The sequence below is a fragment of the Anser cygnoides genome, chromosome 23, assembly GCF_040182565.1.
Source record: "Anser cygnoides isolate HZ-2024a breed goose chromosome 23, Taihu_goose_T2T_genome, whole genome shotgun sequence".
Classification (NCBI taxonomy): Eukaryota; Metazoa; Chordata; class Aves; order Anseriformes; family Anatidae; genus Anser; species Anser cygnoides.
Genome location: NC_089895.1, coordinates 1,077,120 through 1,097,793, shown reverse-complemented (window position 1 = coordinate 1,097,793; position 20,674 = coordinate 1,077,120). Strand labels below are relative to the sequence as shown.

Sequence of the window (20,674 nt, the reverse complement as noted above, 5' to 3'; positions counted from 1 at the left end):
GTGTGGTTTTGTGCATGCATGCATTTCTTTGTGTGCATGCATTTCTTTGTGTGCATGTGTTTGTCCACGCATGTGTTTTTGTCTGGGCTCTTGTCCACGCGTGCATTTTTTGTGCACGCATCTGTGCATTTTTTTCCATGCATGTATACGTGCCCATCCTTTTGTGCCTACGTGGGTGTTTGTGTGCATGCATTTTGTGTGCATGTGCGTGTGTTAGGCATTCATATTTTTGGTGCGTTCATGCATATTTTTTGAGCCTGCATGTGTATTTTTGTGCATGCATGTATGGGGACCTTTTTTGCACACATGCACGTGCCATTTCCCACATGCAGCACTCCAGCAGGACTGCATAATCCCACCAAACTCTTTTCCCTGCACCCTTTAGATATGTCTTTAATTCCTGTGCTGGGAGAGCAATGCGAATGTCCCGTCACCTGCTGTCAGCCCACAGCATCATGCCAAGAACACCACAAAAATAATAATAATAAAAAAAAAAACACCCCATTTACAGCAAAACTTCAAGCCTGAGCACCCAGGAAGAGGCAGGAAGCTGGGAGCAAGCCGCAGCCCTGATTTATTTCCAACAGGGAGCTGGAGGGGCCACTGCTGCTGAAGGCACTTGCAGGAATGGGGAGAAGGATTTGGGGGAAAAAAGGAGGAAAGCCAGGGTGGCTTAGAGCACCATGCGCCACCACTTGAAGGCGAAGGGCTTGCGGCGGACGTTGGTGCCGCAGTGGACCTCTCCGGAGAGGACGTGGTAGGAGAAGTAGTCGTTGATGAAGGTGCAGGAGAGCCCCAGGGGCTCGAGCAGCGCCCGCACGCGCTCCTCCAGGCAGCACTGCCCGGCCACCAGCGGCCCGAAGGGCTTGGGGATGCCCAGGTGCCTGCCCAGCACCAGCATGTTCACCTGTGGACGGATGGATGGCAGCGTGCAACCCTAAATTCACAGCGAGCCCCCCCTCCCCCCCATCCCAAGCCATCCCTGCAGCTCCTTGTTACCATGTCAGGGAAAAACGCGTTGGCGCGGGCTTGCTCATTGCCTTGGAAGAGCTGGGGGATGTCGATGATGTCCTGCTCGGCCAGCCCCAGCTCCCGCTTGAGGATGTCCCGGTTCCAGCTGATGCAGTTCTGCCGGGGAGGGAGGGTGGCGAGGGGGTCAGGGGGGGCTGGGGGGCTCAGGGGGCCAGGGAGTGGGAGCGAGAGGTAGATGGGGAGAGAGGGAGGGACGGGGGAGTGGGGGGACAGGGTTGGGATGGGGATGTAGACACAGGGAGATTGGGAGAGGGAGAGATGGACGGACAGAAGGATGGGGAGGTGGGGAGATGGACAGAGGGATAGGGAGATGGGGAGATGGACAGAGGGACGGGGAGGTGGATAGGGAAAAGAGGGACAGCGGGGCAGCCAGGGAGGGGTGCAGAGCACCTCCCCGCTCCTCTTCCTCACCTGCACGTAGCTGTTGAATTTCCGGAGCACTTCGTTAGCCAGGATCTCGTTGATGGTTGGCTTGGGCACCGCCTGCAGTCCTGCAGCACAGAGGGGGAGCAGTCTCTCACCCCATGCTGGGAGGACACATGGTGGGGGGGGCTGGCGGGATCCCCCAGCTTCCCTACCCTGAAACATCGCTGCCTCCCCAAAACCCTGCTCTTGCTTCTCCTTGAAGAGTTGGTAGCAGGCGCTGGGGCTGGCCAGGAGCAGCCGAAAACCCTGGGGATGGAGAGGGGTGATTTGGGGGCAGCAGTGTGATGGCTGCACCCTACAAAATGCACCCCAAGCAAGGGTTGCCTACCTTCCGATCAGGAGCGGGGATGAAGCTGAGGAACTCATCGACGTGCCCGACGTGGAGCCAGTCGGAGTAGAGCTCCACGGGTGCTTGCACCCGCTGCGCGAAGAGGAAATCCCGCACGGACCTGGCCATCCGCCGGCCGCCGAACCTGGGGGGCACGAGTGGGGTGACGGCTCCAGGGTGAGGGGCACCTCTCGGCGGCATACCCCAAAAAACCCGGCCCCTCACCTGGGGAAGCTGCTGCCGATCAGGATGCGGCCCAGCGGGTACTCCTTGCCCCCCACCGTCACCGGCGGGCTGACCTCCAGGTTGCCGAAGGAGTCGAGGCTGGAGGCATCCTTCAGCACGTCCCGAGCCACGTAGCCGAAATCAGGGCCCTCGGGGGGGGAAAAGCAAGGATGACTTTAAAAGCCTTTCTCAGGGATGCCAAAACCCCAAAGCACAACGCCCCTTTACCAAATGTGCCTGCTGACCCAGCTAATCCTCTTCCCATAAGTGCAAAAACAGAGATGTATCCAGTACAGAGGCACAGATTCATCAGGGTTGGAAAAGACCTTCAAGATCATCACATCCAACCATCAAACCTGACCTACTGAGTCCCACCACTAAACCCTGGTCCTTAGTGATTTATTATCATCATCATCATCATCTTGCAGACTGCCTCAGCGCAGCGATACGCCTCGCTAATGCCAGGAAGGTAGGTGGACGGAGAACACGTCCCGTGGGTACCAGGATGCTCTTGACGGGGAAATCCTTCAGCCCTAGGTCACGGGGTGAGTCGAAGACCACAGGGAACGTCTTATGGGGGGCTTGCACATAGCCAAATTCAACCTCATCCTGTGGAGGCAGCAGAGAAGAGGGGGGAGCCCCGTGGAGCTGCAGGGCTGCACCCCAGGGGGGGTCTCAGCCCCCTCGGGCACCCACCTGGATCCAGCGGTCGTTGCGGTTCTCCGGCAGCGGGCAGATGGTCACGGGGCACTTGGCTTCCTCAGCCATGGCGCTGACGGCCGCCACAAAGTCCTCGTTGTCCTCCACACTGGGAAGCGAAGAGGCACAGAGGTGGGGATGCAGCGGAGCCGGGCAGGATGCGGCCACCGCGTGCCGCCACCCACCTGCACACGAAGACCTCCAGCGGCGCCAGGGTGTTGGGCGTCATGATCCAAGGAGCCACGCGGAAAACCACCGTGTCCGTGAAGATCGGTATCTCCAGCAAGCCCTGCAAGGATGGGGGGGGCCACAAGGATGGGCCATCGCTCCCCCCTTTATGTGTAAAACCCAGCCCGATTTATGGCGTTACCTTCTCGGGGCTCTCCAGCAGTGTGACGTGGAAGGACACCAGCCCTGAAAAGCTGGCGTCGGGGAAGGAGAGCCCCTCCACGAAGAAGATGCTCTCCTCCTGGTGCCGGCTGGGCTTCACGGCGTAGGCGAGCTTCTCGCCCCCCAGCACGTGCTTGTACTCCTCCAGCGAGACGCTGTCTGCAGACACAAGCCGCGCCCTTGAGCGCCCACCCTCGACCTGCAGGGTTTCACCTCCGCTTCTTCGCTTAAAGCCTTGCGACAGGGGCAGCTCGCCCCGCGGCCACTGCGCCGGGCATCGGGCATGCACGTGGAGCCTTGCGGCGAGCACACCACCATCCGGCACCCTCACCGAAAGCAACCCCCCCCCCGGCATGCGACTGAGAGGTGTCTGCTCTCATTTTAGCCCCACCCCATTAACACGGGGGTCTACGGCGGCCCCCCGCCCTGGTGCCGGCACTCACTGCCGCCGTAGAAAACGCCGACTTTGTCAGCGTCGCCGAAATCCACGTGGAGGACAAGGCGGTGGCCGGTGAAGATGGTGCGGGGACCACGCGTCCGCAGCACCATCTGCGACATGTCCTTCAGGTCTAGGGTGACAGCGAGGACAAGTTGGGGAGGAAAGTCACGGAAAGTAAGGAAAAGCAGAAAAAGCGAGCCAGGTGTGCGGCGGTACCCTCGTAGGAGCGCACGGCGGTGTCGCGGTTATCCATCACCCGGCTCTTGGGGTCGTCGCGGTCACAGTTCACCAGCAGGATGGCGCCGTGCCCGTCGGGACCCCACGTCCATGTGGCCTGGGGACAGCAAAGCGGGGCTGAGGACACCGTCAGGGACAGCGATGGGGTCGGGGGCTGCAGTCCCAAATTACCTTGTCCATCATCGTCCTGCCCACCGACCCGCTGCGGCTGGTGTCGGCGTCCAGTGAGACGTCTGCGGGGACAGGGATGCTCATCGGGGCGGGCGCCGCAGTGACACCGCGTTTTAGGGACAAAGCAGCCCAACTTACCCACGCAGGTGAGGTACAGCATGGCTCTGCCCACCGGCACCCCGCTGGCCTCCCCAAAATAGGAAATCCTGACCTGCAACACAGCCGGCGAGCTCAGAGTCATCCAGAGAGGGGCCGGATCCTCCTGGACGGCCGGCACCAACCTTTTCGTCACCGACGTCCTTGCTGAGCGCCTCCATGGTCAGCAGCACCTCGGTGCTGGCGGCCAGGGGCCAGCGGCAGACGCTGGAGGGCAGCTTCACGCTCTGCGTCTCGTGCACCACATAGACCTTCACGCCCGGCGTCCCCTGCACGTGGAAGGCAACGGCATCTTTGGGCGCCGACCTGGGGGGGAGCGCAGCAGTGAGAGCCACAGGGGTGCTTCGGGCACTGCTGCAGCGATACAGTGCTGGGCGTGCAGGTGTAACAAGTCCTGCAAGGTGCGATTGCAACAAACCCTGCAGAATGCAAAGAATCTTGCAACGTGCAGCAAATCCTGCAATGTTTTATTGCAATGAATCCTGCAAAATGCAGCAAGTCCTACAACCTTGAACCAAAGCCAGCAGTGTCCAGCTGTGACAAATCCTGCCATATTCAATTGCAACAAACGCTGCAAACTGCAACGAGTCCTGCAATAGTCAACTGTGATGAATGCTGCCATATTCAAATGCAACAAAACCTGCAATATGCAACAGCAAGAGATCCTGCAGCGTTCAGTTTTGTCAAATCCTGCCATATGCCACCAATGCTGCAATATTCATTTATATTCAACTGCAACAAAAACTCAGAGCATTTTTATTATTATTATTTTTGCATGGGGTGTCCCAAACATTTGCAATTTGCCCCGCAGCAGCAAATATGTCCCCGTCAGAGAGAAGCAGAGCCATGACAGTTGCAAGAACCAAGATGGGGCCGGAGGGAAGTGCCGGCGGCCAGGCAGGCTGCAGCCTGCATCGCTCGTGCCAGTGCAGAGGACATGGCCGGGGCAGGATCCATCCGCAGGGACCTGCTGAGGTGCTGTGAGGAGGGGGGAGAACCCCCTCCTCCTGCTGCTGCTGGTGCCCATGGGTCAGCAACCGTGTTTTGGGCAGCGTGGAGAAGCACAAAGCAATAGAAAAAGCAGAACCGAACCAAGCTGGAAAATAAAAAAAGCAAAACTTGCTGCTGGAAAGAACTTGAAACTGGGCTGGGGCCAGCAAAGCTGGTAAAACACATGGATGGCTGGAGGTAACGCCCCAGTAAGCAGCGCCTCCACGGTTTAACTCTCTGGATTCCCCTGAACAGGGGAATAATTCTACTTCACCCCGATCAGAGGACGCAGGAGCCCCTGGCATGGGCTGCTCAAGTGAGGAAGAGAAGTGCAGCCAGATGCACCGCCTGGAGCTCCCTGGGGGTTTTTGCACCCAAAAGCTCTTTCTCCTTGGTGTTTGCAAACTCCCCCTTTGCATCCCGAGCACCGTGCAGCCGCCACGGGCACTGGTGGGTGCAATCCCATCCTACAGCGAGCACCAGTGGGCGCGATCCCCTTCCTTCAGGTGCTGAGACCCCCTGGGGAGCCCACCAGGCGCAGCAGCATTGCCTCCCTTGTCTCAGCCCACCCACCGCTATTTTTACCCTCTCCTCACCTAATCCAGCCTTTAATTCCTCCAGGAGGAGGTGGAAAAAAAAGCCAAAAGCAGGTTTTTGGACACCGTGGCCACTTACCCCAGGACGTCGAGGGAGAGCTCGGTGCCCAGCACGCAGACGGTGCTGGTGGGGCGCTGGGTGCAGAGGTGGACACGGCGCTGCTGGGCCATGCCGGCGGCACCGGGCACCCTTGGGTGCTGTGATGGGCGGCACGAGGGGATTATAAAGCCTGGCCGCGGGGAGGGGATTAACCAAAGCCTGGCCTGATCCCACCTCTGGGCTGTCAGCTGGGTGCGCACTGCTGAGCTTTCCGGGGACAAAGCATGAATCAGCGGCAGGGGAACGCACCCCGAGAACGCCCCCAGCCTCTGCTTTCTCCCAAACGGTGCTTTTTTTCCCCAACATAACAAAGAAACGCTGCCACCCTGGAGAACCCCACGCCATAAAATATTCAGTGTGACACCAGAGCTGAGCTGGTGGCGTGCCAGCACAGGGCTCAGAGGGGTTTTATTTCCCGGTGCCGCCGCGACACGCTCCTCCCAGGGCTCCTCGCACAGACAACAATGAAAGGTTTTGTTTTCCCAGCTGGGAAAAAAACAACAAAACTGCTTTAATGCTTCTTTTTTTGGGTGCAACCTCGGCGCTTTGCCCATCCATTGCACGGGATGGCAGCCGGGACGTCACCTGCATTAGGGACAGCAAAACCCGCTGCAGTTTGGCCCGTCTTTGTTTTAATTAAAATCCTCTTTGGGGCGTAGGAGAGGCCTTTGTTGATGCACCTGTCCCCCTCCAACTCACAGCATTGTGGGGGTCACGCGCTGCTGAAATTCAATATTTCTCCTCCGTGCTGGGGTTGGGGAAGTTGGGAAACTCAGCCAAGCCCCATCCATGAGGAAAATCAGGTTGGAGGGACAAGAAATCACCTTTTTTCCAAAACCAGGGCCCTGAAACGGGACGTGTGACCCTTTTGGTACTTTGCACCGCGTATCACAGCCTGCAAACTACCCCATAAAAGTGTTTTTAGCCCCACAGTAGCTGCCAGGTCAGCACTGCTAAGTGCCGGAGCAGCTCGGGGCTGGTTTTGGTTCCTGCTGCCACTTCCTGCTGGCCCAGGCCAGGGGCACAAACACAACACGGGGCAGCGCCGCAGCTGCTTGCAAAGAAAAGACGGAGAGGAACAGAGGAGGGAGCAGCTGCAAAGGGGGAAAAGATCGCAGGTGCATGGAAGAGTTGGTGCATCAGCGGGAGGATGTTTACGGGGCTGTTGCAATGGGTAAACGTAAAGGGGAAAAAGAAATGCTCTCATTGGCATCTGGGAAATGCTTTGGGGCTTCACCTTTGTGCTGCACGGGGTAAGAGGTGTCCCAACGAATGGGAGGGGATTTGGGGGGCTGATGTGGGGAGTCTGGGGGGTGATTCACAATGAAGCTGGGACAGGGACTGTAGGATAGCTGGGATGGGGTCCAGACCCCAAGGCAGCATGATGCATGCTGCCTTGAGTGCAGCACACTCACAAAAACCCTTCTGATAACAAACACAGGTTCCCAACATTTTCAACAAAGCTGAGACAGGACGGGCCGCGAGGAAATGCTGCACCTCGGTGCTCATATTGGCAAAACGCTTTATTTTGAGATGCTCCAAATCCACCCTCGTCCGCCACCGGGACGGACCGGAGCTCCTGCCCGGGCACTTCAGGGCACCACGTGCCACCACTTGGCAGCTAGAGGCTTGCGGCGGACGTTGGTGCCGCAGTGGACGTCGCCAAAGAGGACGTGGTAGGAGAAGTAGTCGTTGATGAAGGTGCAGGAGAGCCCCAGGGGCTCGAGCAGCGCCCGCACGCGCTCCTCCAGGCAGCACTGCCCGGCCACCAGCGGCCCGAAGGGCTTGGGGATGCCCAGGTGCCTGCCGAGCACCAGCATGTTCACCTGCGGACGGACCGAAAAGCAGGGGTTTTTTTCACCCAAAAGGTGAAAAAGGAGGGTGCAGAAGGGAGGAGGTGGTGGGGAGGGAGGAGAAGGGACACTGGGGGGGTATCACCATGTCTGGGAAGTAGGCGTCCGCACGGGAGCCATTCAGGATGAAGAGCTGGGGAATGTCGATGATGTCCTGCTCGCTCAGCCCCAGCTCCTGCTTCAGGAGGTCGCGGTTCCAGTCGATGCAGCGCTGCAGAGAGCGGGGACCCTGACTCGCCTCCCCAAATCCCACACACGGACCCCTGTGGACCCTATTGCAGCCCAAGCCCCATGTTCTCCGTTGCATCCTTTTTGAGAGACCTCCTGAACCCACCCCAACCCAAGCAACCACCTGCCTTGGGTTTCACGCCTCCCACTGGGACAAAAGCCGAGGCCCAGCCAGCACCCAAGGGTGCTCAGCCCCTTTGCAGCTGCTCCCCTTGCGTGCATCAACCACCCGGCAGCCACATGCGAGCAGAGGCGCTCCCCAAATCCACCCCTGGCTACAAAACCCCCGCGCACCTGCACATGCTTGTTGTCGTTCCTCAGCCCCTCATCCGCCAGGATGTCGTCGATGCTCCTCCGCTCGGTGCCCGACATCCCTGCACGGGGACGGCAGCGCAGCGGTGAGGGACGCCGCCGGCACCCGCTGCCGCCGGGACGCCCTCGCCCGCCGCCTTACCCACGAGCTGTGTGGCTTCGCCATGGCCCTGCCTCTGCTTCTCCTGGAAGAGCTTGTAGCAGGCGGTGGGGCTGGCCAACAGGAGCCGGAAACCCTGTGGGGATGAGCCCAGAAGATTGTGTGTTTTTTTTCATGCAAATAGGAGATTTTCACGTGCCAGCCCATGCATGCCCAAACCCAGCCCCAGGGGTTGCACAGGGCACTCATCGTTTTCCAGGAAGCCAACCCAAAAGGAAGGCAATTCATGCACGGGGCTGGCCTTGCCTTTTGCTCAGAAGAGAAGTTGATGTGTTGTTTTGTTTTGTTTTGTTTTTCTCTGCTGATTTGCCAAAATAAAGGGCTTTCTGCATCAGCAGCAGATGCCACATGCGACACTGGGGATGCAGGGACACTACCTTCCTGTCGTATGCGGGGACAAAGGTGAGGAACTCGTCCACGTGGCCCACACTCAGCCACTCCGAGTAGATCTCCACTGGTGCTTGCACTTTCTGGGCGTAAAGGAAATCCCTGACCACCTTCGACATCCGCCGGCCGGAGGCCCTGGGGGCAGAGGGAGGAGGAGGAGGAGGAGACGGAGGCGATCGCACCCAAAATGGTGAGATCTGTCCCCAAAATGCCCGACGCAGAGGGGAGAAGTCACACCGGTGCATCCCATTTTGATGGGAAATGCCAACATTTCTGCCCACTTGTAGCCATTTCAGGAGGGAAGAGGTGGGAAATCAAGCAAATTCGACGGCCAAAGCAAATCATCGAATCCCAAACTCCCACTAATCCGCTAACACAATGCATGGGGTGTATAGATGTATACATGCAGATGTACCTTTACAAAGATAAATGCATATAACTGTACTGTTATATAAATATGTGCGTATAGGTGTATACACATATATGTTTGCATATAAATGTATTGGTATATAAATATATGCTCACAGATGTGTCCGTGTATATCTATATGTGCATTACATTCCTCCATTCTGCTTCAGCACATTCCCCCCTGAAATGGGCACAAGGTTTAATTCACCCCATCCTTGCGAGCCTTAAATCCCTCCCTACATTTTCTTAGACAGCCAGCAGCAGGCTGAGAAAACATTAATTAAAACCTCTTGTAATAAGGGATAATTACGGCCCCAGCGAGGCTGGGAAAATCCCATTTTCCCGTCAGGGTAAGTGAGGCACTGAGCGCCGCAGCAGCACAGCTTGCTCCGTTTGCTGTCCTGGCTCAAATCCTGTCCGGACTCAGCCCTGTTGTTGTTTATCTGGATGAAGAGCCGCCTTTGTGCGGGCTTTGCAGGGTGCTGTTGTTCCCTGCCCACAGCTGCTGCCGAGGGCAGAGCAAAAACAATTTCCAGTTATTCAAGGTTTTACCCTTTTCTGAACTCCCTTGCTTTTCCTTTCAAGAAAACTAGGCATGGTGTTTAGGGTGCTGTAGGATCAGAGTGAAAGCACCAACATTTGGGGAGGCGGAAATAATCATAGCGGTGCATGAAGGATTTTGCACGGGGAGAAGGAACAGCAACGCGGTTTGCATGTGAAATTTGCACGTGGGATTTAGCCTGGAATTTTCCACTCACTGCAGCCACTCCCCACAGTTTTTTACACTTTCTTGTCTCACCAGGGCAGGGGGCTGCCGATCAGGATGCGGCCCAGCGGGTACTCCTTGCCCCGCACCGTCACCGGCGGGCTCACATCCAGGTTGCCGAAGGAGTCGAGGCTGGAGGCTTCATGTCCAGGGGGCTCGCGGGTCACGTAGCCAAAATCGGGGCCCTGGGGAAAGAGGGGAGCAGTGATGGGAGCCGCTGCCGGCCCCAAGAGAGGATTTTTGGGGACAAAGGGGTTAGCAATGCCCTGCCGCACCAGGATCTTTTTAAAAGCAAAGTCCTTCAAGCCTCTGTTCCTGGGTGAGTCGAAGACCACAGGGAAGGTCTTGTGCGGTGCTTCCACGTAGCCGAACTCCAGCTCATCCTGTTGGGGGAAGAGAGGAGAAGGAGGAGGAGGAGGAAGGCTCCTGGGGGTGATAGCCATCTGGGCGAAGCATGCGGTGAGGGCGGAGGAGGAAACGGGGAGATCCTGGCACAACTCGGCTGCTGCCCAAACCCCAGAGCTCCCTGGTTGTGCTGGGGGGACCGGGGGTGACGCCCTGCCCACCACCGCGGCGCCTGGGACAGGTCCCCCCCACGTAAGCAATTCACAGCCACGAGGACCAGCAGAACAGGGCTGGGGCTTGCTGGGGGAACATGTGGCCATCCACCCGTGTACCCGGCGTCCCGCTGGCAAGGCACCGCACGGTCACCCTTGCAACGCCCTATGGGTTCCCTCTTGCAAGGGGTCCCCACTTGCAATGCCCCTCGGAGTCCCCCTTGCAATGCCCCACAAGGTTCTTCTTTCAGTGGGGTCTCTCTTGCAATGGGGTCCCTCTTGCAATGCCTCATGGGGTTCCTTTTGCAGTGGGGGCCCTGTTGTAATGCCCCATGGTGTTTCTTTTGCAGTGGGATCCTTCTCACAGTAGAGCCCCACTTGCACGTGGGGTTTCTCCTCTAATAACCCACATGGTTCTTTCAATAGGATCCCTCTTGCAGCGGGGTCCCACTGGTAATGGGGTCCCTCTTGCAACGTCCCCAGGGTCCAAGCAACACTCTTGTTGCCACCACCAGCAGCATTTCCCTATGTTTTAGCTCATGGTTCATCTCTTAGCATTTGTGTGCTTCCCCCGAGCAACGCAGCTCATCCCTCCCGGGGTGTCAGCAGTGGGGACAACACCCTGTGTGCCCCGTGAGCCCGTAAGAAGCACCACAAGAGACGCGTATTACAAGCATCGAGTGATGACCTGGATCCAGCGGTCACTCCGGCTTTCGACCTCTGAGCAGATGGTCAGCTTGCAGTTGGCTTTCCTCAACAGGGCCTGGAGCTCCTCCAGAAAGACCTCGTTGGAGTTTATGCCCCTCTTGATGCTGGGGGGAGAGGAAGGAGCGAAGGCTGTAAGGAGGGACCACAGAAGACCTCTCATCCCAACCGTGCAGCACATTTCTCATCCCTAGTGCACTGGGCAATAGCTTTGCATGAGGTTAGCTCTTGGAGAAGGTCCTTCAACCTTCTCCTTGGGGATGCAATGAGCGCAGCAGTACCAGAGGGGTACCAACAGCAACATTAGGCTCCAGTACGGCATGCGTAAAACAAGGAAGGGTCAAAAGCTTCTCCTTGGAGAGTCCCCAAGCCTGGGGAGTGATGATGGGGTGACATCCCTCCTACCTGCAGACAAAAACCTCCAGAGGCTGCTGGGTGTTGGGCGTCATTATCCAGGGTGCCATGCGGAAAACTACCGTATCCGTGAAAATCGGGGTGCCCGGCGAATACTGCAAGAGGCGAAATGCTGGAGAGCAGCAGTCAAAAACCCCAGTAGGTGCTTTGCGTGGGACAGGGACGGGGCAGACCCCACATACCTTATGGGGGACCTCCAGTAAGCTGACGCTGAAGGAAACCAACCCGGAGAAGCCCGCATCAGGGAAAGCCAACCCTTCCACGTAGAAGGTGTTTTCTCCACTGCCGACACGGTCTAGCACATAGGAGAGCTTACCCGGCCCCAGCACGGGTTTGTACTGGGGGTGTGAGTCACTCCCTGCAGAAACACCGAAATAGCCAGCCCGGCACGGGGCGGCCACCCCATCCAGAGGGCTGGAAAGAGGCACCAGTGAGGAGGTGGCTGATGCCAGCGTGGTTTGCAGAGGAGCGGGTGTGCCTGCTCTTCTCTGGGGAACACACTTGATCTGCTTGTACAAAGAGGACTCTATGCCCTCAGGTCAAACCCTTTCAAGGTGCGTGTCTCAAGTTAAGCATCTAATGATATACTTGGCTCCTCTGACCTGATTTTCGGCAGGGAACTGCTGGGATCCACCAACCGGGGTGTTCAAAGGCAAAGTGCGCAGCCCGACGAGATGGGCTGCTTTGGCGCCTGGGACTCTGCCTGCGCCGCAGAGGTGCCAGCAGCCACTGGGGGGTTATCTGCTTGTGAAGCTCTCAAAACTTCAGCAATCCCACTCAACAGAGCCTTTTTTTTTAAAAAAATTATTTTTTCCCTGTACAGTTTTTAAGCTCCCCATATAGCCCCATCTTCTAGAACAGCAGAGGAACTTTGGGGATAAACAGGTGTTTCCAGCAAGCGCTGGCACCCAGCCCTTATCCATAGCGAGCAATAAAACAAAGGGTTTGCCCACCCCAGGGTCACGATGGGCTGGCCTGGATATCTAGGAAGGGAGGAGGAAATACTCACGTATGGCATGGAAAACACGCACTTTGTCTGCGTCCGACTCGGGGACGTGCAGGACCAGCTGGTAGTCAGCAAAGATATTGCTGGGACCTTGAGTCCGCAGCAGCATCACAGACATGTCCTGGAGGTCTATGGGGGGAAGGAGACAAGGAGAGGGGACATGGGGAGGCTTCCAGCCTCCAGCATTGCCTGTGGGCTTTGCTATTTATTCTCCATGCAGTCTTTGGTTGTGCGTGGATTTATAGGGCAAACCAGATGGGATGTTGCATGACGCTCATAGATTTTATAGAGATGTCCAGGAAAATAAAATGGGGAAGGAGATGTGGAAAAGAGCCAATTTCTGTTGCAATGCGGAAACAGGTAATGCTGTTGCTATCTCTAATTGCTCTGATTACACCAGATAATGTTTTTGCCACCCATTTCGCCATCGCCAGACACGTGAATGGCGCCTTAGACCAGAGGGAGAAGGATGGAGGTGCTGCAAGAGGCAAAGCTCCCTGGTGTGACCTTACAGGTCCCCTGGTGCTGTGGGTGACGCCCTACCTGCACTGGTCCATATGTCCTACCTGCACTGGTCCGTATGTCCACCTGGCCGCTGTCTGTCCCCACCGCGCCGGGGCTGTCCCTGTCGCAGTTGACCAGCAGCACAGCACCTTGCCCATCCGGACCCCACGTCCACTTGGCCTAGAGGAGAAGCACCCAACGGGGATGGGAGCAGAGCCAGCAAGATTTCTCCCTCCCAGCCTCCTCCCAGTAGTGGGTGGACTGGGAAAACCCTATAGCCACATCCATACTCAGAGGAGATCCCACAAAGTGCACTCAGGGCTGGTGAGGAGAGGGCAGCAATGTTTTCAAGCCACTAAATTTCCTAACCTCAGCTTCCAGCCAGGTCAGCAAGGACTATTTCAAACAGATCTTATCTTCTAACAAGCCAGAGTATATCTGCCAGCCCTCATTTGAAAGAGAATATCCCATTTCTAGAAACGCATCTCATCTTGATGTACAATTTGTGCTGCTGATCTGGCTGCAGACAATTACCCGGGCGTAAGTGCTTGGGCATATGCAGATTTCTTGCCAAGGGGGTAAATCTCTTGCTGCTTGCAAAACTTGCAGATGAGTCATTTAGTGGCACGTTTCAAATCAAAAAAAAAAAAAAAAAAGTGTTTTCTTCTGTACTATCCCTGGGGCTGGACTGGAGAGGAAGGAGATTTTGGCACAGAATAAAAAAATAAAGTGTTTTCCTCCTCAATTAGAAGGCTGAGAACTTGCCACATTATTTTCCCTGTTTCAGACACCACCCAAATCCCTCTCCCTCCTGGAGATTTGCAGGGAAGAGGCTGCAAAGAGAAGCTCCCCGCATTTACCCTCCACACGTCGCCCAAAGCCACGCAGCGTTTCTCATTACCTTGTCCTTCCCTTTGCTCCTCACTCTGCCATTACGGCTCACATCCACGTCCAGGGATATGTCTGAAACATCAGAGCGAGAAGGAAGCCATCAGCATGGGAACGAGCTCTCAGGGACATTTTGGGCTCATCCCCAATGCTAGCATTGAGTCACCCAAAGCCAACCCCACCTTCATACCCCAGTGTGGCTCCAGACCCAAAGCTGCCAACAAAACACCAACAGAAGAGCAACCCAACAGCTTTTTTAAGGCTTTCCCCACTTGGTCTCCACCCGTCTTCTCCCGTCTTGGGTCCCCCAGCAGGGACGTACCCACTCCACGGCATTTTTTTGTGGTTTCACCAATTCCATGTTGACCACTTTCTCATGAAGTCTAAACATGGCAAAGGGATGAAAGTGCCTTCACCATGGGTGAGCGGACACTAAATAATTGCTAGGGGTGATGCGAAGTTTGAGAAGGACTTTCGCTTTGAGAGCTCTTCTGGGCCCAAACTGGAGGTCTGCCGGAGACCTCATCTATATCCTACATAAATCTGTGCAAAGCCTATCTTAAGACATATATCCACTGAATTGGACAGAGGGAGATGTATGCAGCATGTGTAAAATGTGGGCACTGGAGCAGATATTGGCCTTCTCCTTGATGCAGAGAGGAGCACATGGAGAAGCTGGGCCTGTAATTTTGGAAATGAAGTCCTAAATCTAAGCAAGCAAAGAGCTTTTGTAAGGTCAAAGCTCTGTGGACAGCAGTGGCCCTGGATGGCTCCAGTGGAGTCCATGGGACGTGGGAAACCATCAGCCTCTTCAGGGGCAATTTTGGCAGGCAAGTGCATGACTTGAGGACACAGGTCTGACTATCATGTGAGTGCTTCAGAAAATCCCAAATTTAGGGTAATTAATCCATCCAAGTGGAAGACTCTGCATCCAGACTAGTTGTCTAGACTCCCTTTGTAGTCAGCAGAGGAAAATAGGCATTTCAAGGGAATGATTCATCTCATCCTAAACTCCTGAAATAGGTCAGACAACTACATTTTGGTGCCTATTCCTCTTCACCAGCTGCACTGGAGGTCGAGGAGGGGCTCGCCAGCGAAAGGTGGGTGACATGGTCATCTTTGAATCCTCCTCCATCAGCAAAATCGTCTCGGCGGTCAGAGGAGGCTGCTTATTGCGTGCGTTGGGTGGGGACAGTGCCCAGCCTGCGTCTTTTTTGCACCATATAAGGCAGCACAATAACATTTTAATTGTTTCCCTCTTGCTTGTCAGCATAAGCTGTGAACACCCAAACCATCACTGCACATTGCAGATGGGCAGTCTGCATCCCCCAGTTACCTCCCATCCCTTGAACCCAGCTAGATTGCGGCGTCAGGAAGGGCTGGCCGCGTTCGGACAAGTGTTGCCATAATACGCACCTACGCAGGTGAGATACAACCAAGCCACCGAAAGCTCATTCTCTTCCCGTCCGTAGTATGAAATCTTAACCTGCGAAGACATCACCACATCATGACCCAAGTCCTGTCATGCTGAGTAGGTCTTTCCACTCACTGGGTTGACCCGGCAATGCCATACAACAAGGTGTTGGAAGGTTCATCAAAGCCCTGCTCCTTTAATCATAGCTCAACCAAACAATTTCTGCATGCTTCAACGCAAAAACTGGCATAGAAAAAGCCAAGGCAAGACTATTTTTTTTGCCTGGCATGGAGTTTCTGACACTGGCTTTTGCAGTCACTGTTATCTTTTTTTTAGGGCACAAAATGTCATCTCCTTCTCCTTCTTAGTTTCATTTTTCGTACACAATGATTACATGGTTCTGTTTAGGTTTCTGAGTTTATTCTAAGGACATGCCTGATGTTAGCACTGCCTGGAAGTGCTCGAGCCTGCCCTGCTTTCCTGGAAATTCTGACTTAATTTTTCCAGCTTCAATGCATAAAAAGGAACTAACCTTATTGTCATTGACGGTCTTGCTGGTGACATCGATGGTCACTACAACCTCTATATCAGGATCCAGTGGCCATCTGGAGTTAAACATGGGTTTTGTCATGGGGTTGTGGATGATGTGGACCGTAACTGCAGAGGTGGCATGGACATCGAATGACGTGGCACCTTTGGGGGTAGATCTGAAACAGAGCATGAGTTGTCTTTCCTGTTGTCCTCTGTGGACCCAAATAGTTAAACTGCGTCTCCTGGAATTAAAATCCAGCCTTAACCAGGTTTCAGGGACTAAGAAACCATCTTCAGGTGACGAAATGTGTCGTCTGAATTTTACAAGTATTATCTCTGTGGCGTTGTTGAGCAAGCAGGGCTCCCACTGGAGCTCTGGCACGTCCGTCCGTGGTTAAGCCCAGATCGTACATCTCTGAAGCTGGGGCACCCAACCTCCTTCATTGACAGGAAGAAAAAAAAACAAACGTGAGCATCCCACCACAAAACCCAGACCAAGAGCAGGGCCACATTGGGCTGTCACCCATCGGGGAGCTGGTTCTTTGCTGTTGCATACCCTGACCTGAGAGATGCCCAAAGTGGAGCAGAACCCAAAGCCGAGCGTGGAGAGCCTGCACCCCACCTGTATGACATCCCTCGCCTTTGAAGTGCTGCCTACCTGCTCATTACAGCCCCGGCACCTCCGTCCGGGGTGCGCGAGTGCTCCAACCTGTCTGCCATCGGGAGCCAGCCTCCCCAGCCGCACGCGGAAAGGGACACGGTAATAAATTTTAGCAGGGAGAAAAAAGCACAGAAGGGATTTATTCCTGGCGTTGCTCTTGGCATGGCAGCCCCGGTGCCTGCAGTAGCTTGTATGGGGAGATTAAGGTATTATCTCGCTTGTCACCCCACACATTTACCAGTGTGCAACATTGCAAGACTACCCGCAGTCTACCTGCACGCTGTTGCATGCTATGACATCTCAAATTTGGGTCTATTCACCCTGATTTCACAGCCCTTGCTCCTCTGCGTCACCCCACTGAGACACAAACTTCTGCGGGATTCCCACCAAGCTCAATTTTCTGCCCCAAACCAAACCAAGCCATGGTCAAAGCTTGAAGCATCCATCACTGAATTTCCCCCAGCATGGAGAGAGCTGTCGCTCCCACCAGTGCTCTGAGGGCATGAGGGGACTCCTATTTTTTTTAGCCCCGATGTTGAAAAAGCATCTGCCGTATGTCTTCTTGGGCCAAAGCTCAGATTTGCTACCAAGGAGCCAACTCAGCCCATGCTGGGACTTGGGCCCCATGCTTAAATGCTTGCTGTGACTTCAGATTGAGAAAAATAATGTAAATAACAGGGTTTTTGTATTCCCACCTGGCTGAAGGTAAAAATGAAATGTTTTAAGGGCAGCTGAGGCTGGGTCCGAGCCCCATCGGGGGGATGTCAGCACCTCCTGGCCCGGCTCCAACGTACAACCCAAATAATTGCACCAGCTGTGATCCCGACTGGCTCAGCCTGTAGCCGCTATCATTATAAACGTGATTTATTAAATAATGACAATGTCACAGGAGAGTAAATACAGCCTCATATCTGGCCAATAAAGCAACCCCTATGTTTAACGTCAGAAAAATCTCTTCTTGTTACGTCGCCTGTGCAAACCCGCTCGTGGATTTTTTCTGCCTGAGCCACACATTTGTTCTTTAACCCAGTTTAGCTCCAGACAAGTTGCTCATCTTGAATTGCTGTTGCCTAATGCTCTCGCAGCCAGAAATAGATCCCACTTAGCCGGGGTGTGCATGGGCTTTGCCTGCACATCGTCATTGCTCGGCTACGCTTCGACGCCTTGCTTTTGCTGGGGCCGACGTCCCTCCTTCGGGCGCACCTCCCCATGGGATGGCATCGCCTGAAGCAGAGCTGGGGGCACACGTCCCCCATGCACCGAGCTTGGATGAAACCTCCGTGCGTGCCCAGAGATCTTTCCCCTTAACACCCATCGCTTCCAAGCAAAGAGCAAAACCGCCCAACGCCTTTAGGCTCCCCCTAAAATCCATCATCCCTAGGGATGCTCGCCGGCACCCTGACCCCCCCCAGCCTTACCGGTGGGTGTCAAGGAAGACCTCGGTGCCCAGCACGCAGACGCCGTAGCTGGCGCGGCTGGTGGACATCTTCACGACCTGGCGTTGGGGCATGATGTGCCGTGGATGGCGGCCGCATGTGAAGGAAGCTGCTGCCTGGCTGCCCGGCTTTGTAGGTGAACCAGCATGACTGGATTAAAAGGCAGGGGAATTTAACTCCTCCTTCCTCCCTTCCCTCGATGACGGGGTGGACCAGGGACCCTGCCGTCTCCACCTCCGCCACCCGCGAAGCTGCCGCCCCGCTCGCGAGATGCGGGCGATAAGGCAGCCCCCAGGGCCAGGCAGCAATTGCGGGGCCAGGGAGGGGGCACAGGGGCAGGACGGGGTGGGGATGCGCAGCCCTGCCCTGGATGCTCAGCAGCTAGCCCTTTCGGGGCTCATTCTCCCCTTTTTCCCTCACCTCCCTTACAGCTCCAAATAAGGACTCCAAAGCTTTATGCATTAAACATTTCTACCCCCTTCTGTTATGCAAGATGGTAGTTTAGGCTTATTATAATACACTGTATCATTAAAATGAAGTATTTTCTTTAAAACAACCCAAATTTTCCACGCAGGCTCTCCACAGGTGACTCACGGCCTCGGCTACCCCATTAGGGCAATGCCTGCATAAGGCACTCACCGCTGCAGCAGCAAAAGGAAATGTTTGCTCAGGCTGGTCCTTCCCTTCATAACAACTCCGGATGAACGCGACCGACAGAAATGGGTGCAGGGAAAACTGGTTATTTGGCAAGCAGGGGAGGGAAGAAAAAAGAAAGCAAAACAAGGCAAGAGGCTTTCAGCGGAAATTAGGGATTCTCGGGTGTTTTGTTTGGATGCGGCATTTGGGGAATTGTTTTTTTTTAATGCGCGTGAAGCTCCCACGGGAAATGCCCCGGTCGCTGGAAGAAGTGGCTTTCTGGAGATAGTCATCTCTCTCCAGGCGATCCCAGGAGACTTCGCTAGACGGCAAAGAGGAAAACTGGGTGAGATGGATCTTGCTGCTCCTCTGGGAAGGAGCTTCATGGCCAACACGGGATGGAGGCGGCAGCAGCCCTGCATGTCCCACAGATGGAGACAAAAAGGGAGATGGGGAAACTCCATCACCGCTGACCTGACACGCTGACAACCCCGCTGCGGTTCATCCCCAATCTCGTTGCGACAGGGGCAGGGTGATACGGTGACGGCACAGTCCCCATTTCCACAGGGCGATGCCTCCCTGTGCCGTGCCATGGGCTGGAAAGTTCTGGAGCTGGAAGAAAGGCAGCTTTGCAAGCAGCAGGACCCCTTGCAAGCCAAAGGAGCTGGAACAGGCTCGGTGGAGCAAGGAGGACTGGTCCCCACCATTGCACCAAGCTAAATGTCCTCAGCTGGGGGAGAGGCGAGCTGGGAGCCGCCACCTGCACGCACCTTCCCCTGTGAGATCAAACCAGCGCCAAGGCAGCTGCTTTAAACGTCTCCGAGCAAGTCTACATTAAAGGGCTCCGTCCTTAATTGCAGCAGCAAAGCAGCACCGTGTCTCGTACGCAAGCACAGCTTTAATAAGATCATGAGAGCTTGCTGGGGCGGACAGGATGCTCAAGAGGGGAACGCTAGCGGTGTTTCCAGCCTCCCCAAGACCTTGGCTTGGGATTTTAAGCAAAATTCCATGTCCTGAAACCCATCACAAGCCAAACTCATGATGTTCATAGATTTGTGAATCGTGTTGGTTCTTGAGACCTCCTGGAGGAGGGTTTTAGGGGCTCACACACCCCTAAAATTCATAAAGCTGCTGCCAAGCAGAATCACTGTGAGCTCCTTGCATCCCCCATGGAAGAATTTGGCTGTAAGTCTACCAAAAAAGAGCATTATGTAAGGCTGCAAGTTGGATTTCCCACTTGTGGCCGCTGGTCGCGCTGGTTTAGACGGGGCACGGTGCTGAGCTTGCCGCCTGCTGTGATTTTGGCACTGCATCCTGCTCAGCTGGTTTGAGCCCTGTGCTGGACAGGGAACACACCTACATCCCCACGGGGTCATGCTGTTATGGTCTGTAATCTGGAAGCAGGCGGAGGACGGTGGTTTCTGGCTCCCAGCGAGCACCAGGGCTTCGGCACAGGGCTCACGAGCGTGCTCTCCTCCCCACGCTGCGGCCACGCTTCTCCCCCCAAACCCGCCCCAGATCGCATCCATCAAGGAAGGAGCCACGAAGCTGAAACTTCATGCTTGTGTTGGGTTTGGTGCGGTGTTTTTATTTTTCCACAGACAGACTCGGGTTTAGTCACGGTGCATTTTTGACCAGGCACAGCAATGCTCGCTCCAGCCCCAAGCACCCCATCTTTGCTGGGTGGCAGCTACATTCACCTCCTCTTCCTCCTCCACCTGCTATTAGCACCAGCATGCCCATGCATAAGAAGAATTTCAGTTTTAAGCCATCTGGCCCATTCAGAGCTGAGTGTTTCTCCCTAATAACACCTTGTCCCGAGAGGTTGTCATTAAGGCTCCCTGTGCACGATGGCTCAGAGAGGAGTGGGCAAATTCAGACCCCTCTGAGGGCGCACGAACCCCCTGTGCCTCTCCATCAGATCGAATTGCACATTGGCGAGCTTGTTGTTGGGGGGCCTTGCTTCATTCCCCCCCCCAACCCCCTGATCGGTTCTTTCAGGCTGTTTCCAGCCATGAT

At 55.4% G+C, this 20,674-nt stretch overlaps 2 protein-coding genes across 5 annotated transcripts in view; both read right to left on the bottom strand.

The window, feature by feature from the left end:
- Positions 1-556: 556 nt before the first annotated feature.
- LOC106040114 (protein-arginine deiminase type-3-like) lies at positions 557-6,149 on the bottom strand. 2 transcript variants are annotated; one of them, XM_048048697.2, is made up of 16 exons: positions 5,769-6,149; positions 4,229-4,372; positions 4,086-4,158; positions 3,948-4,009; positions 3,756-3,873; positions 3,544-3,669; positions 3,081-3,259; positions 2,896-2,999; positions 2,708-2,819; positions 2,513-2,620; positions 2,012-2,160; positions 1,787-1,931; positions 1,611-1,704; positions 1,444-1,523; positions 1,000-1,128; positions 557-907 (listed from the first exon to the last, which is right to left on the bottom strand). In XM_048048697.2, exons 1-16 carry the CDS (start codon positions 6,132-6,134, stop codon positions 674-676), a joined length of 2,223 nt encoding a protein of 740 aa, XP_047904654.2. In that variant the 5' UTR covers positions 6,135-6,149; the 3' UTR covers positions 557-673. The 2 variants fall into 2 exon arrangements, with proteins under 2 accessions (XP_047904654.2, XP_047904655.2); XM_048048698.2 differs by having other exon boundaries at positions 4,229-4,409; positions 5,769-6,146.
- Positions 6,150-7,294: 1,145 nt separating this feature from the next.
- Positions 7,295-20,674, bottom strand: part of LOC106040162 (protein-arginine deiminase type-1-like) — an 18,312-nt gene continuing 4,932 nt past the window's right edge. For 2 of the 3 annotated variants that reach the window (XM_066982336.1, XM_066982337.1), the window contains 15 exons: positions 15,924-16,098; positions 15,394-15,463; positions 13,991-14,052; positions 13,152-13,269; positions 12,589-12,714; positions 11,762-11,937; positions 11,571-11,674; positions 11,149-11,272; positions 10,179-10,286; positions 9,937-10,088; positions 8,720-8,864; positions 8,325-8,418; positions 8,165-8,244; positions 7,728-7,853; positions 7,295-7,615 (listed from right to left, as the gene is read on the bottom strand). In XM_066982336.1, coding sequence (XP_066838437.1) covers positions 7,382-7,615; positions 7,728-7,853; positions 8,165-8,244; positions 8,325-8,418; positions 8,720-8,864; positions 9,937-10,088; positions 10,179-10,286; positions 11,149-11,272; positions 11,571-11,674; positions 11,762-11,937; positions 12,589-12,714; positions 13,152-13,269; positions 13,991-14,052; positions 15,394-15,463; positions 15,924-16,022 — 1,818 coding nt within the window. In that variant the 5' untranslated portion in view covers positions 16,023-16,098 and the 3' untranslated portion in view covers positions 7,295-7,381. Of the gene's footprint in view, positions 7,616-7,727; positions 7,854-8,164; positions 8,245-8,324; positions 8,419-8,719; positions 8,865-9,936; positions 10,089-10,178; positions 10,287-11,148; positions 11,273-11,570; positions 11,675-11,761; positions 11,938-12,588; positions 12,715-13,151; positions 13,270-13,990; positions 14,053-15,393; positions 15,464-15,923; positions 16,099-18,001; positions 18,256-20,674 lie in introns of those variants that run through there. The other variant, XM_048048700.2, reaches the window with a different exon arrangement.

Bases quoted from the DNA above. Each gene is read 5' to 3' on its own strand.
- LOC106040114 (XM_048048697.2), bottom strand. From the start codon at position 6,134: ATGGCGTGGGGTTCTCCAGGGTGGCAGCGTTTCTTTGTTATGTTGGGG. The intron at 4,159-4,228 runs GTTGGTGCCGGC...GCTGTGTTGCAG, and splicing joins AGGACGTCGGTGACGAAAAG to GTCAGGATTTCCTATTTTGG. The intron at 1,932-2,011 runs GTGAGGGGCCGG...CGTGCCCCCCAG, and splicing joins ATCGGCAGCAGCTTCCCCAG to GTTCGGCGGCCGGCGGATGG.